The following is a 26,337-nucleotide window of genomic DNA, read 5'->3' as shown; positions in this document are numbered from 1 at the left end:
CACTGAGATTAAGACCTGAGCTGAGATCAAGTGTCAGACACTTAACCGACTAAGCTACCCAGGCGCCCCATGATGAGTGTACTCCTTAATCCCCAGGGTTTTCTATGTAAAATATAATGTCTGCAAATAGTAGTAGTTTTAATTCTTCCTTTCCAATTTGGATGCCTTTTATTTCTTTTTCTTGCCCAATTGCTCCAGCTAGGATTTCTGATACTATGTTGAATAGAAGAGGCAAGAGTGAGCATTCTTGTGTTGCTACTGAGGAAAAGCTTTCAGCTTTTCACCATTGGGTATGTTAGCTGTGGGTTTGTCATATATGGCCTTTAATATGGTGTATCATGTTGATTGATTTGTGGATACTGAACCATCCCTGGACAAAATCCCACTTGATCACAGTGTATGATCCTTTTAATGTATTGTTGAATTCTGTTTGCTGATATTTTGTTGAAGATTTTTGCATTTATGTTTATCAGGGATATTGGCCTGTAATTTTTTTTCTTTTTTTGTGGTGTCTTTGGTTTTGGTAGCAGGGTAATGCTGGTTTGAATGAGTTTGGAAGTGTTTCTTTTTTTTTTTTAATTTTATTTTTTTATGTTATGTTAATCACCATACATTACATCATTAGTTTTTGATGTAGTGTTCCATGATTCATTGTTTGCGTATAACACCCAGTGCTCCATTCAATACGTGGCCTCTTTAATACCTATCACCAGGCTAACCCATCCCCCCACCCCCCTCCCCTCTAGAACCCTCAGTTTGTTTCTCAGAGTCCATAGTCTCTCATGGTTCATCTCTCCCTCCGATTTCCCCCTTTCATTTTCCCTTCCTACTATCTTCTTTTTTTTTTTTTAACATATAATGTATTACTTGTTTCAGAGGTACAGTGTTTCTTCTTCAAATTTTTAGAATAGTTTGAGGATAAGTATTAACTCTTTTTAAAGATTTTTTTTTTAATTCATTTATTTGAAACAGTGAGAGAGAGAGAGAGCATGACTGGGAGGTAGAGGCAGAGGGAGAGGGAGAAACAGACTCCTTGCTAAGCAGGGAGCCTGACCTGAGCTGAAGGCAGATGCTTAACTGACTGAGCCACCCAGGCACCCCTTAACTCTTCTTTAAATGTTTGGTAGAATTAACCTGGGAAGCCATGTGGTCCTGGACTTTTGTTTGTTGGGAGGTTTTTTCTGTTTTGTTTTGTTTTTTACTGATTCAATTTCATTACTAGTAATTGGTCTGTTCAGATTTTCTATTTCTTTTTGATTCAGTCTTGGAAGATTGTATGTTTTAGGAATTTATCTGTTTCTTCTAGGTTGTCCCATTTGCTGGCATAAAATTGTTTGTAGTAGTCTCTTATGATCCTTTGTATTTCTGTGTTATACTTGTCTTTTATTTCTTTTATTTATTTGGGTCCTCTTTTTTTCTTGATGAGTCTGGTTAAAGGTTTATCAATTTTGTTTATCTTTTCAGTGAACCAGCTCATACTTTCATTGATCTTTTCTATTCTTTTTAGTCTATATTTCATTTATTTCAGCTCTGATCTTTATTATTTCTTTCCTTCTACTAATTTTGTCTCCTGTTAGTCTTTGTTTTAAAGTCTATTTTCTCTGATATGAGTATTGTTACCCCAGCTTTACATTTCCATTTGCATACAATATCTTTTTCCATCCTTTCACTTTTCGTCTGTGTCTTTAGATCTGAAGTGAGTCTCTTATAGGCAGCATATATATGGGTCTTCTTTTTTTATTCATTTAGCCACCCTATGTCTTCTGATTGGAACAGAAGATATTTGAGTAATTACTGATAGATATGTACTTACTGCTATTTTGCTGATTGTTTTTCTTGTTTTTATAGCTCTCCTCTATTCCTTTCTTCTTCTTTTACTCTCTTTCCTTGTGGCTTGGTGACTTTCCTTAGTGTTATGTTTGAATTCCTTTCTCTTTATTTTTTGTGTATCTATTATAGGTATTTGGTTTGTGGTTGCCATGAGATTCATATATAACCATCCTATGTATATAGCCATCTATTTTAAGTTGCTGGTGAATAAGTTTAAGCATGTTCTAAAAACACTCCATTTTTATGCCCTCCCATTTTTTATATTTCTGATGTCATATTTTATATAATATTATTTTGTGTATCCCTTGACTAATTATTATAGGTTTAGATGATTTTACTACTTTTGTCCTTTAACCTTCATACTAGCTATGTAGTTGGTTGATCCACTACTTTTATTGAATGTTTACTTTAACCAGTGAGATTTTTTTTTCTTTCATAATTTTCTTATTTTTAGTTATGGCCTTTTCTTTTGTATTTAAAAATTTTTTTTAATTAATTTGTCAGAGAGAGAGAGCACAAGCAGGGGGTATGGCAAGCAGAGGGAGAAGCAGGCTTCCCGCTGAGCAGGAAGCCCGATGTGGGACTCGATCCCAGGACCCTGGGATTATGACCTGAGCTGAAAACAGGCGCTTAACTGACTGAGCCACCCACGTGTCCCTCTTTTCTTTTTAAAGATGTTCCTTTAACATCTCTTGTAAGGCTGGTTTTGTGTTGATGGTTCACTGAAAAGATAAACAAAATTGATAAACCTTTAACCAGACTCATCAAGAAAAAAAGAGGACCCAAATAAATAAAAGAAATAAAAGACAAGTATAACACAGAAATACAAAGGATCATAAGAGACTACTACAAACAATTTTATGCCAGCAAATGGGACAACCTAGAAGAAACAGATAAATTCCTAAAACATACAATCTTCCAAGACTGAATCAAAAAGAAATAGAAAATCTGAACAGACCAATTACTAGTAATGAAATTGAATCAGTAAAAAACAAAACAAAACAGAAAAAACCTCCCAACAAACAAAAGTCCAGGACCACATGGCTTCCCAGGTTAATTCTACCAAACATTTAAAGAAGAGTTAAGGGGTGCCTGGGTGGCTCAGTCAGTTAAGCATCTGCCTTCAGCTCAGGTCAAGATCCCAGGGTCCTGGGATCGAGTCCTGTGTCAGGCTCCCTGCTGAGCGAGGAGTCTGTTTCTCCCTCTCCCTCTGCCCCTACCTCCCAGTCATGCTCGCTCTCTCTCACTCTCTGTTTCATTTTTTTTTTTAAAGATTTTATTTATTTATTTGAGAGAGAGAATGAGAGAGAGCACATGAGAGGGGGGAGGGTCAGAGGGAGAAGCAGACTCCCTGCTGAGCAGGGAGCCCGATGCGCGACTCGATCCAGGGACTCCAGGATCATGACCTGAGCCGAAGGCAGTCGCTTAACCAACTGAGCCACCCAGGCGCCCTCACTCTCTGTTTCAAATAAATTAATTTAGCTTTTGCTTGTCCAGGAAACTCCTCATCTCCTTCAATTCTGAGTGATAACCTTGCTGGGTAGAGTATTATTAATTGTTAAGTTTTTCCTTTCCCCAATTTGAGTATATCATGCTACTGCCTTCTTCCCTGTAAAGTTGCTGCTGAAAAATCAGTTGATAGTCATATGGGGGTACCCTTGTGTGTAATTTGTTTTCTCTTGCTGTTTTTAAGATTCTCACTTTATCTTTACCTGTTCACACTTCGATTATAATGTATCTTGATGTGGATCTCTTTGGGTTCATTTTGTTTAGGACTTTCTGTGCTTTCTGGATTTGGATATCTATTTTTTTTACCAGGTTCGGGAAATTTGCAGCCATTATTTCTTCAAATTGGATTTTTGTCTGTTTCTTTCTCTTTTTCCTTCTGGGACCCCTAGAATGTGAATATTAGTACAGTTGGTGTTGTCCCAGACATCTCTTAAATTATCATTATTTAAATTAATTAATGGGTTGTTCTGATTGGGTGCTTTCTACTCTGTCTTCCAGATTACTGAGCCATTCTTCTGCATCCTCTAATCTGCCCTTGATTCTGTTGAGTTTATTTGCGTGCTTTGTGCTCCCTCTTGTCATGGCTGGGTTGCGATTATTTGAGACTTGCTGGTGTGTGGTGCTGGCTACGAGGCCCAGCTGGGACAGCCATGGAAGCCCTGGTGGGTGGGGCAGGCCCCCTGAGGTGGAGGCACTGGGCAGGGGGGGGGGGTGGCGGCTCCATAGCCTGCCAACTGTGCCTGCTGGGTGTGGTGGGATGGGGAACCAGTTGGGAGGAGCTTTGCTGTTGGTTCAGTGCACCCATAGAGGGTGACAGGGTGGGCAGCCATTTGGGATGGGCTCCTGGCCAGGGCAGGTGAGTTGGATGGGCTGAGTCTGCAATGGAATGTAGTGGAGTGAGTGGTGCTAGCACAGTAGATGGAGAGGTAAAAAATAGCCCCTGCCAGTGGCCGGCCTGCTAGGTAGAAGGGAAGTAACAAAAAAAGAAAAAAGAAAAAAAATAAAAGAAAATGGTGCTTGCCAGTGCTTGTGTTCCAGGGAAAGTTCCAACAGATCCCTGCCCCTCAGGACACACCCTACAGTTAGTCAGTGGCTCTTCATCGGTCACCTTGGTGCTTTTCTTTTTTCTTTTTTTTTAAGATTTTACTTATTTATTTGAGAGAGTAGAGAGAGAGGCAGAGAGAGAGCGCATACAAGTGGGGGGGGGCAGAGGGAGAGGGAGAAGGAGGCTCCCTCCTGAGCAGACTCGATCCCAGGACCCTGAGATCATGACCTGAGCTGAAGGCAGATGCTTAAGTGAGATTGTACATGCCCCTTCAAGAGCAGAGTCTCAGTTTACTTCTGCCCTGCAGGCTCTCTTGGACATAAGCCCCACTGGTTTTCAAAGCCAGATATCGTGGGGGCTCATCTTCCGGTTCAAGTCCCCTGGGCAGTGGAGCCTAATGAGGGGCTTAGACTCTTAGTTCCTGGGGGGCAGGCCTCTGGTTGTGATGACGCTCCTGCTTATGGGTCACTGCGCTGGCAGTGTGGGTTCTGAATGACCTGCATCTCTGCCCCTCCTATCTTTCTTGATGTGGCCTTTTCTTTATATCTTTTGTTGTGTATGATCTGGTCTGCTTGTCTTCAGTTTGTTCACCAAGATGGTTGTTCTATGCGTCGTTGTAGATTTTGGTGTGTCTGTGGGAGGAGGTGAACTCAGAATCTTCCTACTCTGCCATCTTGATACTGTCTCTGATTTTGTTTTTAATTGCACAAGTTGGTTTATTACTCATCGCAGTGAGGGAAAACATATACCCTGAATAACTGTGGGATGTTTAAAGGACTGGGTGTTAGAAAAGACTGACTATAGGATTTGGGTTTGTGTTAGTTGATTTGGGGGAGGGCTTAAGGAAGTGGGGTCTTGCTCTGGATTGGGTGCTGTCAGGAAGCAGGATAATTGTATGATTGTGTATCTTAATAAATTTGATTTGTAGTGACAGCAGGCCACAGTGAGGCTACCGATGTCATTGGGAGAGAAGCAGCCACCACCCCTATGATGTAGGAGAGGAGGTTCAACCTTTTGTTGTTCGGACAGTGTTCATGTTCTGTCTGCGTTCGGACGTGATTATGGAGTGGACTTGTTTCTGTCTTGATCCATCACAGACACAGAGTGGCCTTGTCTGATGTTGTTGTCCTCTGAAAACTGTTCTCGGAAAGTGTTCATTTTCCGCAGGATGACACAAGGGCTTGCTGTGGCTGCTGGCCCAGCCTGTAGCAGCACCAAAGCCAGGCGACACTGCCAGGCTGACTCCTGGATGTCGGGGGCTGCTTGTTCCTGCTCACCCAGTGCCAGCCAAAATTTGTCATTTTCCTACAGGGCGATCAAGGAGCGATCAAATACATTAGAATTTCATATGATTAGCAAAGAACAACACGTGAATACCGATTCTGGAAGTTTTGCCTAAAACCAATTAGGAATGTTAAAACCTATAATTAGAGTCTGTAAAAATAAAATGCAGTTCTATTTTAAAAAATAACTGGGGAATGTGTCAGATATTATACCTGTAAACCATACCCCAAATTTTGAATGAAAAATTTTCAGTGGGTTTATGTAATTTTCAGATTATCTGAATCCTGTTAGAATCATTCCATAAAGGACATCAATATGTGTAATTATAGCACAATGTGATTATAATACATTATAATTTAAATCCCATGCTTTATATCACGATTACATTAATCTTCAGCCATTCTTAGAAAAGAAACTAAAAGACTTGCCTGAAATCAAACATGTTCTGCCCCAAATTCCCAACTATGTATTTTACATTTATCATTAAGTGTAAAACAAAATTACATTCTTTAAATTTATGTTTAAGTGATAGTTACCAATTTCATCATACAATATAAGTTTCTCTAATCTTTTGAAATTCAAAAGATATTTAATTTAAAAAAAAACCCAAATCTGGAATAAAAACGAGATTCACAAATGTTTCTTTTACTAAAGAAGAGGGAGTTCTTTTTTCCCTCTTTTCTAAAACCCAGAATAAAATTATTTATGATTTATAATAATAATTTATTATTTATAATAATTTAGTTATTAGATAAAATTTTAAGATCTTCCCCTCAGGCCTAAACTTTTTATCCATAATTAGGCCTGTGGCTTGTTCTCATTAGCCCAAAGTTAAAATTGTCTTTTTGAGCTTAAACTTGCGATAAACTACTATACACACATTAGAATGGCTATAGTTTAAAAGGACCAGCAGTAGCAAGTGTTGGCAAAAATGTGGGGAAACTGGAACTTCCATACATACATTCCTGGTAAAAATGGAAAATGATATTGCCATTTTGAAACACAGTTTGGCAGTTTCTTAAATACTTAAACATAGACTTACCACATGACTCCATAATTCCACTCCTGTGTATCTTTCTTTTTTTTTTTTAAAGATTTTATTTATTTGAGAGCGAGAAAGAGAGAGAGAACAAGCAGTGGGGAGGGCCAGAGGCAGACTCCCCATTGAGTAGAGAGCCCAACGTGGGGCTCGATCCCAGGACCCTGTGATCATGACCTGAACCGAACGCAGACGCTTAACCGACTGAGCCACCCAGGTGCCCCTCTATGTATCTTTCTAAGAGAAATTAAAACATAATTGATTAAACAGTATGTGAATGATTATAGCATTATTATTCATAATAGCCCCAAACAGGGAATAACCCACATGTTCGTTAACTGATGAATGGATAAGTAAAATGTGGTATAGCCATTCAGTGGAAACTCTTCAGTAATAAAAAGGAACTACTGATACATATTACATTATAGATGAACCTTGAGAACATACTAAGCAGACACAGAAGACTTTTTATGTTATGATTCCATTATCTGAAATCCTAGAAAAGGTAAATATGTCAGAGAAAGCAGAACAGTAGTTGCCGGGGGCTGGCGGTGGGGGAGGGAACTTTTGGGGGTGACGGATATGTCCTAAACTGGATTGTGATGATGATTGCACACCTCTGTCAATTTATAAAGAATCATTGAACTGTATATTCACAAGAAGTAAGTTTTATGGTATATAAATTATAGTTTAATATATTAGTTTGCTAGGATGGCCATAAGAACATACCATAGACTTGGTGCCTTTATTAAACCACAGAAACTTATTTTCTATCAGTTCTGGAGGGTAGAAGTCCAAAATTAAGGTGCTATATCAGTGTTGGTTCCTCTTAGGGCTTTTTCCTTAGCTTCCAGATGGCTACACTCGCGCTGCCTTGTCATGTGATTGCCCTCTGTGCACATCATTTTTTTTTTAAACATACAATCTTGGTTATATGTAACATTTTACTTCACAGAATAGGAACTGATGGGTTTGGTTTGTTGACTTACATTTTTGGCAGATTTTTATTTTCTTATGAATTTTTAATCTGTTGAGTCATCTTCATTTATGTACTTTCTCCCTCTGAAAATGGACTATGGATGCCTGGGTGGCTCAGTTGGTTAAGCATCTGCCCCTTCCCCCACTCATGCTGGCTCTCTTTCCCAAAAATAAATAAATAAAAAATTTTTCAAAAAATGAATACAGACTAGTTGCAGATTTATTGGAAACATTTACAAAATTATTTACCTTCTGCAATTTTTGTATTTGTAGGGGCGCCTGGGTGGTTCAGTCGTTGGGTGTCTGCCTTCGGCTCAGGTCATGATCCCAGGGTCCTGGGATCAAGCCCTGTGTTGGGCTCCCTGCTCCGCCAAGAGCCTGCTTCTCCCTCTCCCACTCCCCTTGCTGTGTTCCCTCTCTCGCTGTGTCTCTCTCTGTCAAATAAATAAATAAAACCTTTAAAAAAAATTTTTTTTGTATTTGCAGGATTATGCTGTATAGTAAGCTACCCCCTTTGTAACGCTAATGGTGGGTTATAGTAGAAAATGTTGGCTATATAATATTTGTTCTTTTTTAAGAAAATTTTTTTGAAATAATTTTTGACTTACAAGATATTACAAAAATGATATAAGATAGTTCTTCTGTTTTCTGTTCCCAATGATAACATCTTACATAACCATTGTATGTTATCAAAACCAAGAGATCGACATTGGTATAACACTAAACTTGTGGACCTTACTTGAATTTCACCAGTTTTTACATGCACTTATATTTTCTTTTTCTTTTTTAAAGATTTTATTTATTTGACAGAGAGAGACACAGGGAGAGAGGGAGCACAAGGAGGGGGAGTGTGAGAGGGAGGAGCAGGCTTCCCGCTGAGCAGGGAGCCTGATGCGGGGCTCAATCCCAGGACCCTGAGATCATGACCCGAACTGAAGGCGGACGCTTAACAACTGAGCCACCCAGGCGCCCCTCATATTTTTTCTTAGTTTATGGCTCTCTGAAGTTTTATCACATGTATAGATTTGTGTAACAGCCACCACAGTCAGGGTACAGAACAGCTGTGGTTTTTTTAGGATTTTATTGTGTGAGTCTTCATTTTAATCAACTTTATTGAGGTAAACCTTACTTTAATTTTTAAAATCAACTTTATTGAGGGGAGGTATAATTTATATATGATGCAATGTGCCCATTTTAAGCACAAAGTTACAGGGATTCTGACAAATGTATGCATCTGTGTAACCACCACCTAGACACCATATAGAACATCTCTACCACCTCAGAATATTCCCTCATGCCCCCTTCCATTCAACCCTCCTCCACTGCTCTGACTTCTATGACCATAGATTAGGGTTTTATTTATTTTTTAATATTTTATTTATTTATTTGACACAGAGAGAGAGAGAGTACAAGCAGGGGGAGTGGCAGGCAGAGGGAGAGGGAGAAGCAGGCTCCCCGCTGAGCAGAGAGCCTGACGTGGGGCTCAATCCCAGGACCCAGGGATCATGACCCGAGCCAAAGACAGATGCTTAACTGACTGAGCCACCCAGGCACCCCACCACGGATTAGTTTTATCTGTTCTTAAACTTCATGTAAATGGAGTCTTACAGTGTGTCCTCTTTGGAGTCTGACTCACTGTTTGGGATTTAAGATTTGAGGGACAGCTTTGAAAATATTATGTATATAAACAAAGTGCAGCCAATTCATGTCATAATCCACCATGGCAATCTCTGGGTGTTTGTGTAATCCTTTCTCGTCATCTGGATTGATGGCCCTTTATTTTTAACCATGCTAGTTTTATATTTTCAAATAAATTACTCTCCTAACCCCCTTCAGAGGTTTTTAAACATTTTAAGGATTTAGAATTGTCCATATCTTTCTATTTATTTTAATTACGCTCCTCCATTTAAATTCTTGTTCTGTATGAAATTCACTGTGCTGTTTAGAGTGGTAATCGTTCTCTAAATAAAGAGGATTCTCCAAGGACACATGTCATTATCATAAATCTTTTATCAGAGGTGTAAGTAATTGGGGAAGCATGGTGGTTTCCAGGACATCAGAAATGTGGAGGTGGCAGGGAGGGCCCCAATGCCACATTATGCAAAGTGAGGTGGGGATGATTATCTCCACTCTTTTTTCAAAGTTGTCCCATTTGCTTTTCTTTCGTCCCCTCTCTCAACCTTTTTATTCCTTCCTCTTCCATTCTTTTTTTTTTTTTTTTAAGATTTTATTTATTTATTTGACAGAAAGAGAGACAGCGAGAGAGGGAACACAAGCGGGGGAGTGGGAGAGGGAGAAGCAGGCTTCCCGCGGAGCAGGGAGCCCGATGCGGGCTCGATCCCAGGACCCCGGGATCATGACCTGAGCCGAGGGCAGACGCTTAACGACTGAGCCACCCAGGCGCCCCCCTCTTCCATTCTTTTAACCTTTCCCCTTTTTTTCCTCTTTTATAGGGCTTTGTCTCTTCCTTCTCATTCTCTTTACTTTGATTCATTTTTATTCCTCTTCCATTGTGAGGGTTCCATGTAACTTTCTTCCCTCTCCCTGCTTGGTCTTCCTCTGTTTCAGGCTTTGCAATGGCTGACTCCTTCTCTTAGGAGAGTATAACCATTGCTGTCCTCGTCATCATCATTGTCATTACGCCAGGTCTCTTCCCTTTACCTCTTGGGTTGGACCTACGGTGTGTATGTCATCCCAAATGGAGTGTTGTTTGAAATGAACTCTGTGTGTGGGTCAGGTATCCCTTGGGAACATGGTGCTCCTGCAACACCCCCCTAATGAGAGGCTCTTTGGTGTAGTGGAGAGAGCAAGGCTTTTCAGTCAGACAGATGGGTTCGGAACCTGGATTTATCATTTATTACCTATTTCCTCTTGGCTATGTTTTAACCTGTCTTGGTTGCAATTCCCTTATCTGTCAAGGAAGACTAACAAACCCACCTTAGGGTTACTGTTAACTATCAGATGGACAATGCATGTCAAGTGCCCAGCTCATTGTAGATAGTCAAGAAAATGTAAGTCCCCTCCTTTGCCAAGATTTGGCTTTTTTTCTTTCTTTCTTTCTTCCTTTCTTTTTTCTTTCTTTCTCTTTCTTTCTTTCTTCTTTTTTTTAAGATTTATTTATTTTAGAGAGAGAGCGCAAGGGTGGGGGGTGGAGAGGCAGAGGGAGAGGGAGAGAGAGAATCTCAAGCAGACTCCCTATTGTGCACAGAGCCTGATGTGGGGCTCGATCTCACAACTCTGATATCATGACCTGAGCTGAAGTCAAGAGTGAGATGCTTAACCAACTGAGCCACCCAGGCGCCCCTGGCTTATTTTCTTAAGATGGGGTAGAGGGGGTAGTATTCTAGGGGAAGAGAAGCATAAACTGGGACTGTGCTAGTCATCACTTGTGCTGCAGGACTCTTGCATTCTTATTTGGCACAAATTCTGGCATATTCCAGAAGAATGTTTGGAGATGCTGCCAGTGAGACCAGGGAGTTCTAAAAAGTGACTATTAAGCTATTAGTGCATTGCTCTTCGTAGTTGTTTCCTCGTGTTCCATTTATGCTGTGGGTATTAGGATAGTTTTAAAAAGTCTTTTATTACTTAAATAATATATTTTGTCGTGTCTGTTCTACTTTAGCAAATTCACTTAATGGTCTTTTAGTAGGAAAGGTGATAAATAACTACCTTTATTATTATTTTATTTTTTCATTATCCAGAACCAATAGTAGTCAGTAATAGACTACTATAACTGTTTTTACTTTCTGACTATTCTGAACTTATACTCAAAGATTTTACACCATCATCATCTGGGTTGTAGAAACTTCATATATGCCCTTTATTTCCTTTGCAGTCTACCTTGTTGTTTTCTTTCTTTTTAGATTAAAATATGAAACCATTTTGAGTGTATGTTAATTCTCTTTCTCTCTGGTTCTACTTGTTGATTTTTTTCATCTAGTATTTCAGGGAATTTATTTTTGCATTTGTGTTTGAGTGTCAAAAATAAAACTATTTTCAGTTCTGGCCTAGTTGACTTTTATAGTCAGCTTTATTAATTTAAACTTTGGTTCTCTCTGATATGTAGTGGAGATAATATTCTTTTTTTTTTTTTTTAAGAAGATTTTATTTATTTTAGAGAGAGACAGCACATGCAGGTGTGAGTGCGAGTGGGGGGAGGGGCAGAAGGAGAGGGAGAGAATCTCAAGCAGACTCTGTGCTGAGCATGGAGCCCGATGCAGGCCTGATCCCATGACCCCAAGATCATGACCTAAGCTGAAACTAAGAGTCAGATGCTTACCTGAGGATATTTTTTTAAAAAAACTTTATTTATTAGAGAGAGAGAGAGCACAAGCAGGGGGAGGAGCAGAGGGAGAAGGAGAAGCAGCCTCCCCTCTGAGCAGGGAGCCTGATGTGGGTCTCAATCCCAGGACCCTGCGATCATGACCTGAGCCGAAGGCAGACGCTTAACTGACTGAGCCACCCAGGCACCCCCCAGGATAATATTCTTTTTTTTTTTTTTTTAAAGATTTTATTCATTTACTTGACAGAGAGAGAGGGAACACAAGCAGGGGGAGTGTGAGAGGGAGAAGCAGGCTTCACGCAGCGCAAGGAGCCCGATGCGGGGCTCGATCCCAGGACCCTGGGATCATGACCTGAGCCGAAGGCAGACGCTTAACGACTGAGCCACCCAGGCGTCCCCAGGATAATATTCTTAATGTGCGCTCCCAGGTTTCTCTTTTTTCCCCATGCCCTGCGTGCTGAACAAAACTTTGTCTTCGCTCATTCCTATTTTCCCCCTCCTTCATCCTCTGAGGATTCTTCTGAGTTTTTCAGTTAGATTCTCGGGCTTTTGGGGATGTAAGAAAGGAAGAAGCCTGGAGTGGGGGGTGGAGAGAGGGAGAGAGATCATAGAGCTAATGGTGAGGAAGTGGGAGACTTTTGAGAATTGAAAAAGAAGAGGAAAGGCATTTTGGGGGAAGTGTAGATGTAGAGCATAAATTGGATCACCTTTAGAGTTTCTTCAGAGTTCTAAGATGAGACAGACTTTTCAGTTGCTAGTGGTTGCCCAGTCTTTTCTTTGAATATACCACCATGGCTGATAGTGGTGCGCATTTGGCTTATTATCTGAGTTACATCTAAATGTTAACTCACGATGTTATATATTTTTGTTTATGTTTAAGCAAATAAGAGAATCACCATTGTGCTCCCTCTGTCACCATTGACCTAAGTTTTCTCTTGTCTCCCTCTGAAATCCTTATTCCATCAGCCTCTTTTCCAAGGCTCTCACCGCTATCCTAGTTCATGTCTCTCACCTAGAGAGTAGCCTCTTCAGTGGCATCCCTGCCTTCAGTCTGATCCTCTCAACTGCCCCCGCTGCTAGAGAGTTAACTTTCCAAAATGTCTATAGTCCTTTGACCTAACTGTGCGTGACCCAGGGACCACCTGCCTTTTGGCTCTTGTGTTTTGCTAATCTCACCTCCTCTGCCCTCCCTTTCCCATTCAGCTTTCAGCCACACAGAATGACTTGCAGGACCGCACGTCCGGGAGCACTAATATGCTCCTGTAAATTTGCACATGCTGTTCCCTCTTCAGAGAATGCCCTTACTCACTTGTCCATATGTGCAGTTCTCCCTCCATGTCTCAACCTTGAAGACCCATTTCGGATGTCACCTGTACTGTGATGCCTTCTTCTTGATGCTCTCGGGTGGTTTAGCACGTCCTCCTCCTACTGGAGAACTTTGAAGCTCCTGTTACAATAGCCCTTATTATGCTTCTCTGTGTCCTCCATGGAGCTGGAGTGTGGTGGGTATTTTGCGGCAGTTTGGGAGAGAATAGTTTGTGGTCTCTGAAGCTAGGCAGTTTGAGTTCTTTTTATTTTTTTTTAAAGATTTTATTTATTCATTTGACGAGTGGTGGGGAGAGGCAGAGGGAGAGGGAGAAGCAGACCCCCCCCCCCCTCCCGCCGCCGCCACACTAAGCAGGGAGCCGATGCGGGGTTTGATCCCAGGATCCGGAGATCATGACCTGAGCTGAAGGCAGACGCTTAACCACTGAGCCACCCAGGCACCCTGGCAGTTTGAGTTCTAATCCCAGCTGTCCCATTCTCTAATTTTTGAGTCCTTTGGTAAATTACTTAGTGTCCTAAACCTTGATTTCTGTAAAACAGTGATTACAATAGCACCTATTTTGTAGATGTGTTGTGAGGAGTAAATGAGATAAGAGCGTAAAAGCATATAACACATTGTCTGACCCATTTTAACTACTTGACCAATGTTGCCGATTTTCATTTATCGTTGAATCTCAGAGTCTAGCACAGTGCCTGACACATGGCAGGACTTTTTTTTTTTTTAAAGATTTTTTTTTTTTTAATTTATTTGAGAGAGAGAGAATGAGAGACCGAGAGCACGAGAGGGAAGAAGATCAGAGGGAGAAGCAGACCCCCCTGCTGAGCAGGGAGCCCGATGTGGGACTCGATCCCGGGACTTCAGGATCATGACCTGAGCCGAAGGCAGTCGCCTAACCAACTGAGCCACCCAGGCGCCCCACCAAATGGATTTTTAAAAATATTATTGAATCTCTCCTAATGGCTTTTAGCTTTATATCCAATGCATTATAATTATTTGGAGATACCATACCCTGTTTTGGCGTTATTTGCATATAGTCTAATCTCCCTTACTTGACTGCTCAATCCTTACAGCCAGAGAGATTGTCTTGAGTGATGTACCCTCCACACACTGCTTTGAATTTGGCAAGTGCTCTGTCACTGGCTTGGTCTGTATTACTTTCCTTTTGATAAAGGAGCCTTTCTGTACTGAGTATCCATTTTGTGGTCTCAGCTGTTGGTGCACTTGTGGGAAGTAAATAACAAACTTTGGAACCAGTAGGGCAATCCAGTGTACTGGGGAGTCCAGTTTATTGGGTAATTCCTAGAATTACAGAATGGATTATTTTGATTGGAAGAGAATACACAAGTCATCTTACCTAAGCATCTTTCTTCTGACTCTTTCAGGTGGAATCCAGCCTTTAAAATATGTATCTCAAAATGGTGGCATGAGGGGGAGTGTGTTTGCCTCAGTTCTCATATTATTCCCTCGGGGGGGGGGAATATATATATTTGGTAAATGTCATACATGTATTTTTTTTACCAAATATATTTTCCCTTTATCTTTTATATATTGTAGATACTGTTTTTCTTTTCTGTCTTTTAAATGAATATTTCAATATTCAGTTTTCTCTATTCAGTTTACGAAACTCCATGATTCATAACATGATTTCTTTTGGATGAGGTGATCCCTTCTAGTTCTAATTATTTTCCCAGGAAGCCTGATTTTAAGCAGTGGGTCTGAACCTTTTCTCTTAGTAATACCAAGTGTTTTTTAATTGCCTTGCTCAATAGATTCCATAAGGATGTGAAAAGACTATTTTAGAGGTGGTTTTGACAGTGTTTTTAAGCTTCCAGCTTTGCATCCTACACTGATTTATATATTATTCAGTATTTTTATACATTCATTTTCTCTCCAAAGCTCTGTTATATATACATAATTTTCTTAGTCCTTTAAATAGTGTTGCACTGTCCTGTGGTTAGCAAGTGTTGATTTTCTAATTTTTTGCTGAAAGGTTAACCAGCAAACAAAGGAGTTTCAGTGGTTTGTTCCAGTTATATGGTTAATTAGTGATAAAGCTACAAGAAGAATGTTCTAATATTCTAGCCACATCTTTTTTCCCTTTTATGCATCATAAAATCAGGTCTTAAGAAGCAGCAGACAAGTAAAAATAAATTTGATGGATGCTTATGCTGTCCATATAGGTGTGTTTCATCTTAAACCCTAGATTTAGTCATGAAAAATTTGAGTACAGATTTTAAGTAGATATTATATTATGATGATAATATTTTTGTAATAAAAATTCTTTGGAAGTCATCTCTCTATTTTCTATTTTTTGTCATTTATTCAACTTACCTTTATTGACCCTCTCCTATGTTCAACAAGCTAAATGAGATTCAGATTTGTATAAGTTGAATTTTCTTAAAATAAGATATGCCTATTTAAACATAGTATCCATAGGAACATAAATTTATCAAAAAAAAGTGAGAGGAAAAAATTGAGAATTTGGAGTGAGATTCTAACTTGAGCATTGATATTTAGATCAACCTCTTCACCTTCACAATCCCAATTAAAATGACTGCACCATTTTAAAATACGAAGAAACTATTAGTGTTGGAGACGGGCGGGGGTGTGTGTGTGTAGGTCCATCTTTATGCTGAAATATGCTGAAAACTTAGATGAATTTCTACTAGGTATAGTGCAGATGGGATCATATTGAGGAAATGTACTAAAGCCAACAACGTGCAGTTTCACTTCCTAAAAAAAAAGTGACAAGAATCGAGTTGGGGGGGGGCGGTTAGGACCACCTGTAGGGGTTTGCACTTGGCTTACTTACACAGCCATTGATGGCTTAGGAGTGTCACGAGGAGGCCCAGGAATAGTTGCTCTGAAAGAAAAGCAGGCCCTGCATTAGGGTATCGCTCTGTTGCCACAGGCCCTGTGCAGGAAAGACTGGCTACATAAACTCTGTTCCTGGAGTAGATAGAGGTCAGGTCAATTTATAAAATGTTTATATGGAAAATTGCAAAGTTTTTCCCATAGGGAACTAGCCACAGCCACCACATCCCTCCCTACTTCTCTTAACCTGCTGTATATGAATTTCTATCAACCAGCCTCCCACTGGGAGGAGGCATCAAAAAACCTCAGAATGGCTGGTGAAGGAAGGGAAAGGGGGAACCTACCCACCCTATTTTGGGGAAAACACCAGCCTGGATAGATGGCTCTTTGTTCAAGAATGAACAAAGAAAGCCAACATGGGGTTTCCAAAAAGCCTGCGACGAAAATGGGAGAGCAGAGTATTTAAGAGGCAGAGGAAGAAAAATATTTTCTATAGGAAAAATGAATACTTTAGATAACAATTTGCTCTGTGCTTTCTGTTGAGTGCACGGAAGTAACAGAATGAAGGAAACACTGAAAGCAAAACTTGGGGGGGGGGTGAAAGCTGGAGGGAGAAAATACAGCGAGAGAATAAATTTAAAATATTGCTGAATGAGACTCTGGGCAGAAAGGCAAAGGGAGCTTGCTGAAGAAGGAAGAAACGTGAGGGAACTCAAAAATGCGTTATATTAGTAAGGAAAAAAGTGGAAGTTGGAGAAAAGAGATGAATGATGGCAAAGGCAAACCTGAGAAATTCTCCCCAAATGGTGAAGCAGAAGGTCAGCTCTAAGAGCACCAAGATGGATCATGAAAGGCTGGACAAAGGATGGAACTCTCATATACAGAGAGTTGTTCCTAAAGAATTAGAAGCTAGATTAAAAGCAGCCAAAGCAATTAAGCATATTATAAGAAAATAATAAAAACAAATCCCACCTTCTTGACTTTAAAAAGACACAGATCTGAAGACTGAATGCTTCTCAAGTACCAGGGAACATAACAAAAGAGAGACCAATAATTTGATCTAGTTTGGGTTTTTTCTGTTAATTTCAGGGATAAAGCAATTACCAAACATCCTGATCGGAAAAAGTAGTTTAACCCCCAAAGAAGTAGTTGGCATCAGAATTCTCTGCAACATTAAATGCCAGAAGACAATGAAGCAATGTCTGTAACCTTTAGGAGAAAATGTTTGTGACCCAGAAATACTAGACTCAGCCGAGGTGTTATTCATTAGTGAAAGCAGTGGAAAGATGTATTCAGATAATGTGATTTCTCATAAATACGCCATCTGCATACTTTTCTTGAGGAAGTTGCTTGAAGATGCACTCTAGCCAATTATAAAGCAAATTAAACAGTTCAACCATGGGGAAGTACTGAAATAAAAGGATTAGTGATGAGCAATAGAAACAACCTTATGACTATAAAATATAAACTTCAAAACATGGAAACACTTTTAAATGTTTATTGAAAGATAAAATAATATTGAACAACGATGAAATGAGCCCCAAATACAATATAGGGAGATAAAAAGGAAATACATATTACTTTTCTCTACTTAGATAAGTTGCAGTAGATACTAATTTTTCGAATTAATACTTCAACTGAAAATTCTTAAAAAAATAATACAGTGAAAATCTCTCTCAATCAAAAGAAAAACAAAACAAAAAAAGCTTATCTTTATATCGTCTTTCCCTAGGACCTGCACATGGTCTTTAGCTTTGCTTAAAAAACATACATGCTTTGTGTTTCTAGCTATGTTTAAAAAAAAAAACAACCATAAAATAAAAATACACCAGAACATAAACACTGTATATTGATTGGTGGTGGGATGTTGTAGTGTGTAAATCTTCAGTAAGTATGGGCATGAAACCATATGCATTTTTTAAGAGTATATATAATTTGACATAGCTATATAATCAAAATTACCTTAAGGGAAAGACATTAACAAAATAGTGGGCTCTAGGCAGTAGGAAAAAAAAAAAAACTGTACTTTCTGTTCCTCTCTGTTCATATATTGGTAATACATTATTAATTTTTACAGTGGAAAAGTAAACTTAATGAAAATAAAAAATCCTATAGATAGAACAGAGTTATAATCAGAGGCAAATTTATGGTATCAGATACCTTGTTCTTTCCCCCCAAACCAAAAATAAGCATTTAATGTAAGGCATTAGGAAAAAAAAAAGCACAATAAAACAGACTATCCAAGAACTGAAGGGGGGGGGGAAGGGCGCAGGATTTTATAAAACCGTAAACAAAATAGATTTGAATAAAAAGTCTAAGAGTTGAATCTTTAAAACAGACAACAGAATTAGCAAACTTCTAGTTTGTTTGCTCAGGACAGCAAACCAAGATACACAAAATAATGTATTTAAATCACAAATTCAGAGGACGTAAAATGTCTAGCTTATGCTAATTACGAAGTGAATATTCTAGTAAATATTAGCAAAACCTGATTCAAGGACTACAATACTGCGATTGGCAATAACTATGGAAATATCAAGAACACACCCAGGGAGCCACTCCAGTTGTTAAAGTGACTACAGAGTGCCCTAAATTTTGCACATCTCGATCATAAGGTTTTGTTTTTGCTAGTAATGGGAATAGATGAAGTGCTCTTTACTATATTCATGAAATAAGTAAAGGATGATTCAGATTTTTTATTCCAAAATATTATGGACTACTTTTTATCCACTTTGTGCTCTTGAGTGGTCTCAAAAATCCTGTAACAAGCAGGTACTAATTTTGAATATGAATAAAGACCAACTAAAACAACAAAATCTTTCCCTGAGTAGGGAGTTCATTCTTTTGGAGCTTTAAAAGGTGGAAAGGGCTGCCTTTCTAAAATTTAAGAGAAGTAAAATATTGACATGCAGTCAAAGGAGTGCCAAGGTTCAGGGAGCCTGGTAATGGTCCCGAGAGGCCTTGTGACTCTGGGCTGACCAATGGCCCGGGGACCACTAACGGCAAATTGAATTTCTAGATCACCGGTTGCCTTCATGGCTCTCTGAAGCCTCTAGCAGACACACCAATTTTGAAGTGCCATGCAAACATATGAATTCTAATCATTCTTTGAGATTCAATGGACTATCTATCACTAGAACGCTATTTACAGAGTGCCCTAAATTTTGCACATCTCGATCACAAGGTTTTGATTGTTTTTACTAGTAACAGGAATAGATGAAGTGCTCTTTATACTATATTCATGAAATAAGTAAAGGAAAATTCAAATTTTTTATTTAGGTTGCTCTGGATATACTACACTCAGAATACTACATTGCTCACTCTCATTCCCAGTGAAATAAAGCTGAATTATGGCAAGGCTCTCTCCTGCGTGTTAGAAACACTGCAGAGTATAGTCTATGCATTTGCCATAAAAATGTAGAGAGAGATGAACAGGTAAGAAAAATCTTTTCTCCATTTCTTTTTGGAGAGGAAAATTAATTACTATATACATACATTCTTTTTATCTTGTGGAATGTGTACTTATAAATGCAATTTTTCACTCACACCCATTTTTAAAATGCCCGCTTGGTAACGTCAGTTTGCTAGGACCAGATAAATGACGTTTTGTTCTCTGTGAATCTTATGTAGCGAGAGGTAAATGAAAGATGATGTGAGAAGTAGGGGCATGTCCACAATGTGATACAGGGACTGCCGACAGTGGAAGTGTGACTTGAGGTCGTTTTCCAAGCTGGTGTTCCCAAAGAACTTGAGCTTGTTGAATTAATCCAATGAAGTAACTTCGAGAAAGTTGGGGATTTGTGGCTCACATTAGCATATCAAAGGACATGTGAGATTCCCCCCCCCCAAAAAATCTGTAGGACTTTGTGGAACTCACTGTTTCCCCATCATGTGTGTCCACAGAACCTTCTTTCCTGCAATCCTTTATAAAAAGGTCAGGGCTCCTGTGGGTTGAGGGACACACTTCGAGCAAAGTCTATTTACAGTGTACATTAAAAGAAAAAACCTTCTTAAAACATCAGCTTCATTTTTGAAGGTTTCCGGTCATGAAAAAAATATAATCAACTTGCACCTTTCCCATTGCATCAACTTCTTTTGGTCCTACTAAAGCAAAGTGAAGCACTTACAGCTTTCTTACACTGACACTTCCTCCTTCTCCAAAATGGATTCCCAGCAAAGGGGAAAAATCTATGACCTACTCAGTGTTATTTCTAGGAAAGCTGAACTGTCAAGTTCCTGGTAGGGCTTGACCTTATTCTTTCTTTCTCTTTAATGGAGGACCTCTAAACAGCAGAACATGGCTGCCTTTTAAGTTAGAGAAAGGTGGTAGAAATATGATGGTTTCTCTCTTCTCTCCTTCATATCTGACCCCCTACCTAAATATTGTCATTAACTCGCAGGGGTCAGTGAAGTCCGTTGTTCGCTCATAGGTTAACTCAAGAAATCTTTGCTGAGTGCCTGCACCGCCACGGGGGTTATTCTAACTATTGTACAAGGTATATGTTCATGGGGGTGTGAACAGGACTGACAAGCTTATAAACCTAGTGGGGAAGATAATCAATGAACACACAGGTAAATACACAGTTGCAGACAGTGCTGAGTGCTAGGATTATATCAAAACAGGAAGCCAAGCAGTTTTTTCTCCCCAGGTGAGGTGAGCACTGTGTCCGTGGTAGTCAGGGAAGGCTTCTCTTAGAGGAGACTTCTGAGCTGAGAACCAGATGGTGAGGAGCCAGCTGATTTTTCTGGATCCAGATAAATGGGCCCATAGGAAACTAGAGAAGTCTGCAGTATGCTGGGCCTATTTTCATCAAGAGACTCCTGGATTTAGGTGTGTGCTTTGGCTTGCAAAGTTAAATTTTGGAACTCAAATATTTTCCTTAAAATGTGGGTTCCTTTTAATCTCGCGGGGAGGACGGTTGTTTGCCCAGTGGGCAGCTGAAGCTCTTCTCCGTTTCTGTCCTTCAGGAGAACAGTTTTTCAAAGTGGTATACAGTTGGGCCTTGTTAAGAGTCCGAGCAATCTGAATAATAGTTGCTATTAATACACTGGTTATGTGAGAGGTTTGAAATTATACAAGCGTCGGGAGTTCAGCTCAGATTTGAAACTCATTTCAGTGCTGTTCTGAGACTCAACTAATCTGACTCCCATCACTCTAAGCTCCTCCATGGAGAGCGCCCCCTGCTTGGCCCATTCTGGCTATTAACAGACTAATTTTTACCTAAATCAATTTCCTTTGAGATGAAATGCTAAGTGTTGGTTTATCTTTAGAAATAAGAAACTGCAAGTTGTACAGCCACTGAATTATGAACTTAACAACAAACCATACGGGTTATAGAATTCCTGTAATAACAAATACATTTTGGGAATCAACAGAACAAATTACCTAGCTCACTTTTAAAATTCAACATTCCTTTCTGTTTGTTTGTTTCTTTAAAGGCAAATAGGAGGGTGACTTTTATGCACCAACTGCTCAAAAACCCAGGCAGCAGAGAACAGGGATTTGGATTAGCCAACTCATTGACCCTATGGAACCCTTCCTTCTTTGCTGCCTACCCTGGCACAATTTGGCTAGGAGGAAAAACCTTGATAATGTTGAGGGGAGTTCCCCCTACCCTCCTCCCACTCTTTTGCACCCCACCCTACCAGCCAGAAGCAGAAGTCTTACGAAGAGATTTTGAGGAAAATGTCCTGTCATGGTCTCTTTCTGTCCCGGTGGACTTGCTGAACATGTCCTTGACCTTGGGACACAGGCAGAATTCAAACCAAGTCTGTGTTGTCAGGCTCCTGGTCTCCCTTTTCTGGAAGACTCCTGATGATGCCCTCTTTGCTTAAAGGTTGTAGAGGTAACTCGTGTTCTCACGCAAGACGGCCAAGGTGTAGGAGAGCGGCTGACCCTTGATTCTGGCAATCTCTCGAACCGTATGCAGGGCCAGGCCCGGGTGGGCATACTGGCAAACGCTTTTGGGAACCCCACGAGGCAGGAAGTAGGGCGCATCGGTTTCCACGACGATTCTGTCCAGTGGGATCATTCTCAGAGCATCCCGGGTCTCCCAGGCGGAAGAGTAGGTCAGGACTGCTGTGAACCCCACAGACATGTTGGGAAAATACTTCAAGAGGGGCTCGATGACTGGGTAGCTGCCCGTGAAGCAGTGCCTGTGGATCTTGTAGTCAGGGGGCACCCTTCTTTTCAGGATGCCCAGCAGATCTTCGTCAGCTTCTCGGCAGTGGATCACCAAGGGCTTCTTCAGAGACACGGCCAGCTGCAGCTGTCTCTCGAATACTCTGTGCTGCTGTGGGACAGGCGTGGTGCACTTGTAAGAGTAATCTAAGCCCATTTCTCCAAATGCTATGGCCTTGGGGTGCCGTAAGGCGTGCAGAAGCTTTCTTTCTTGAGTGTCATTGTAGTAACGTGCAAAATGGGGGTGACAGCCAAAGGCCCCCCAAACCAGATCATCTTTCAGCAGCTCCTCCCAGAGGCCATCCCTTAGCGTGCGAGGATCACAGAAATCAGAGATGCAGCCCTGAAATTCCTTAGGGAAGGAGTAGTTAAACATTTCTGTTAACTTGCTAAAAGTCCCTTTGAAAGACAGCTTGGAGTAGAGAATGTCCAAGTGGCAATGGGTGTCAATGAAACCCTGATCTAGACCTTGACTCCAGTGGCCCCGGGCCCAGAAATTAGACGCATGTCCTCCAAAAGGATATGATGGTGTCTCATCTTGGAGGGTTTGCTCCTCTGCTTCTAAACTTTTGGGGAAACGATAGGAATGAAAATTCTGGGACTGACCTTCCTCTAAGGGCTTCCAGTCTCTGGGCCAGTTTTGGAAGCCCATTTCTGAGCCGGAGGGATACTCGCTGAAGAAGCTGTGGCTGCTGTGGCTGCTGCCGCCCAAGGAGGGATAGTAGGGAGGCTGGGGACTGTTGCTCCAGTAGCTGGGGTAGCTTTGCCAGGGACCCCTGTACAAATGAGGCTGGTCCAGGACAAGGTCAGTGGTGAAGGGTGAAGGCTTTAAAAAGCTTGAGAAACCCAGGGAGACTGGATTCTCCTGAGGGAATCTGACTGCAGGTATCTCTTCCACACCAGATGGGTGACTTCCTGAAAAGGGGCGCTCAGCCATGACCTCCTTTTCTTGATGCTTTTGGATTTCTGAATGAGAGTTAAGTTTGTCTAGAAATTCTAGGGCTGGAGAGCCTTTTTCAAAAATGACCACCTTTTGGTCGCTCTTACAGGGTTTCTCCTGCGGATCGATAATCCCTCTCCCGTTACCAAAATTGTTGAGCTCTATCGCTATCTTTTCCTTCTCTACTCTAACCTCGGGGGCGGGCAGTTGCTTTTTCTGAGGAGCAGAGAAGGTGACCACCGTGGCGGGTCTTTGTCCAGGGCTGGGACACTCTCTTGTGCTGGGTTTTGCACTAGCGGCTTCCTCTCCTTCTGGCATCAGTTTTCTCAGGATGCCCTGGATACCATTGCCGTAAATGGATGGAGAGCTTTGGTCGTGCACTGTAGCGCTCTTTCTCTTGACCTTGTTTGCTTCCTCAGTCTCATTATTTTGGCCCTCAGCTTGGGCTGCAAATTCAGAGTTTGGGGAGTTACGGGAACTCTGTTTGGAATTGCTCCTAAAGCGGTAGGCATCCTCAAAAGAAGCCATTTCCTCTAGGGAGGGGCTAACGGGGCGCAGACGAGTTGGTGCGGAGGGGATTCCACCGACGAAAGGAGCCCCGAGTGCTTCCCTGAATCACGCAGTCTTTAGAGGCTCCACCCACACCTGGTCCTGAGGAATGGGGTGGTTGGGGGGGCGGTGGGAGGAATTTCCCCTGGCAGGCTGCACCCCGGAAAACCCTCAGCCTGAAGGCCACGGGTCCTTTTTCTGTGTTCTCAGGTGGTGGGGGATACTGGCCTCTCCTGAATGTAATACAGAGTTATGAGATGGCCAGCTAGAGGGGGCACATCGTGGTCTCCCAGAGGTGTCCGAATTTACCGGGGGACCCTACCTGAGTGCCGCTCGTGCGGGACTTCGCGCCGCTCGTGCGGGACTTCGCGCCGCTCTGGCAGCTTAGCGACCTTGTCCCCACTCTTTCAGCTGCCCATGATGGTTCCCAGTGTTGTAGAGATGGCAAAGTCCTGCAACAGAGCGTGGGACTCCAAAGAGCTTTGGAAAAATCGCAAGGATCCAAGATTTCCGGAAAGCTCCGTCTGGCGTCCAAGCCGCAACGTGCTTCCAAGATTTCTAAGCACTTTCTCTTTTGCCCAGAGCTATTTCCGGGGGTATCAAAGCACTTCCGGGACTATAGGACGCTTCCATTTCGTTTGGAATACAAGGCCCTTGCAGGATGCCAAAGCCCTTGAAAAGACTCCAAGGTGCTTCAGGGACCACACACAGGGCACCCGGAGCCTAGCGGTCCAGGCTGCCAAAGGGGTAGCTAGGGTCCAACGCAGCACTGGAGCGAAAGGGGAGGCTCGCACCCCCCTACCCCCACTAGTTTTGGCCACCGGAAATACTCACCCCCCCCAACAAGGGGCTGTCTCCCCGCCCCCACCTCCGGTAAGTTGGCCCCTGCCCCCCATCCCCCCTACCCTCCGTTGCCTCTTCCACCTTGCCTCCGTGGCCCGGAGGCCCACCCCCATCTGTGGCCCAGCCACGCTTCCGTAGGAGATGTCACCATCGTTTGCTGTTTGTTCCCTTTTTCCCCCCATTCTTTTAGAAAAACATGGTTTTTAAAACATAGTTTAAATATACATGCTTTAAAAAACATAGTTATAATTATAGTATATTACCATTTTCAGTTCTGTGGGTTTTTTTTTTTGCTGAACATTTCTGCGTATCCTAAGTATTTTTCTTAACTGCTGTATAGTTTTTGAAAACATCATACTAGTGCCTTCATAATATTCCTCAGAGTACATAGATGTGCCATAATTCACCAAACCCTTCCCTTTCTGTTAAGTTTTTAGGCTCCCTCACTCGAGTTTTTTTTTTCCTATTTGAAAAAAAAAAAAAAATGCTGCAAAGAACATCTCTGCACATATGTTTCTCCATATTTTGGTTTGTTTCTTTGGGCTACATGCCCAGAAATGGAGTTCCTGAGAAGAAGTATAGGAATTTAAAAATGGCTCCTCATAGCACCACATTGCCCTAGAAGAACTGTAGTAGTTTAAAATCCCATCCATGATGAATAATCCCACCAGGCCCATTTTGTAGGAGAAACAAAACCCATGCCTCATTTTAATTCGCTCTCATCTGATAATTTTTTTTTTGAAGATTTTATTTATTTATTTGACAGAGAGACACAGTGAGAGAGGGAACACAAGCAGAGGGAGTGGGAGAGGGAGAAGCAGGACCCCGCCGAGCAGGGAACCCGATGTGGGACTCGATTCCAGGACCCTGGGATCATGACCTGAGCCGAAGGCAGATGCTTAACAACTGAGCCACCCAGGCGCCCATCATCTGATAATTTCTTAGAGCAAACATTTCTTTTCTTTATCAACCCTCTGGTGAATTTTAAGTCCCCTTTTCATCCTTTTTTAGGGTCTTTTAAAAGTTAGTTAAATATATTTTTATAAAATAAACTGTCATGTTAAAATTTTTTTTAGTATATTTATTTTATTTTATTTATTCATTTATTTGAGAGAGTGAGAGAGAGAGAGAGAGAGCACATGAGAGGGGAGAGGGTCAGAGGGAGAAGCAGGCTCCCCGCTGAGCAGGGAGCCCGATGCGGGACTCGATCCCGGGACTCCAGGATCATGACCTGAGCCGAAGGTAGTCGCTTAACCAACTGAGCCACCCAGGCGCCCAGTATGTTTATTTTTTACTTATATTTTATTCTATTGAGGTTATAACTTGTTTTTATACTTATCTTAATTTTTTTTCTTTCATAATTTTCTTTTTTCCTAAATCTAGAATGGTTATCCTTCCTTTCAAGGCTTTGACACACACATACACACACACACACATATTTTGGAGGTAGGTACAGGGGGTGATTCGTTATATTTAAGCTGATAATCCATCTGGCATGTATTTGGGGTTATAATGTATTTTAGGTTGGGATATACTTGATGCTATTCTAAGTTAGCACTTTTTCCACTTATTGATATGTGGTTCCTTTTTCATGTGTTAAATTCCTGTATGTGGGGCACCTGGGTGGTTTAGTCGGTTAAGTGTCTGCCTTCAGCTCAGGTCATGATCCCAGGGTCCTGGGATGGAGTCCCGCACTGGGCTCCCTGCTCATCCGGG

At 41.3% G+C, this 26,337-nt stretch overlaps 2 protein-coding genes across 3 annotated transcripts in view; one reads left to right on the top strand and one right to left on the bottom strand.

Annotated features, from left to right (window-relative positions):
* Positions 1–26,337, top strand: part of EFHC2 (EF-hand domain containing 2) — a 280,922-nt gene that overhangs the window by 35,026 nt on the left and 219,559 nt on the right. The window lies entirely within an intron of this gene.
* On the bottom strand, positions 21,940–24,803 carry LOC123843170 (putative deoxyribonuclease TATDN2). Its single transcript, XM_045872370.2, is given in 3 exon segments — positions 21,940–23,815; positions 23,817–24,011; positions 24,703–24,803. Coding segments are annotated over 3 exon segments (2,172 nt in total).

This window comes from Mirounga angustirostris, unplaced genomic scaffold (assembly GCF_029215605.1).
Source record: "Mirounga angustirostris isolate CCGP_5_RB_7025 unplaced genomic scaffold, mMirAng1.0.hap1 SCAF_11, whole genome shotgun sequence".
In the NCBI taxonomy this organism is placed as follows: domain Eukaryota; kingdom Metazoa; phylum Chordata; class Mammalia; order Carnivora; family Phocidae; genus Mirounga; species Mirounga angustirostris.
The sequence above is the reverse complement of the archived record's forward strand: the minus strand, read 5'-3'. Positions and strand labels throughout refer to the sequence as shown.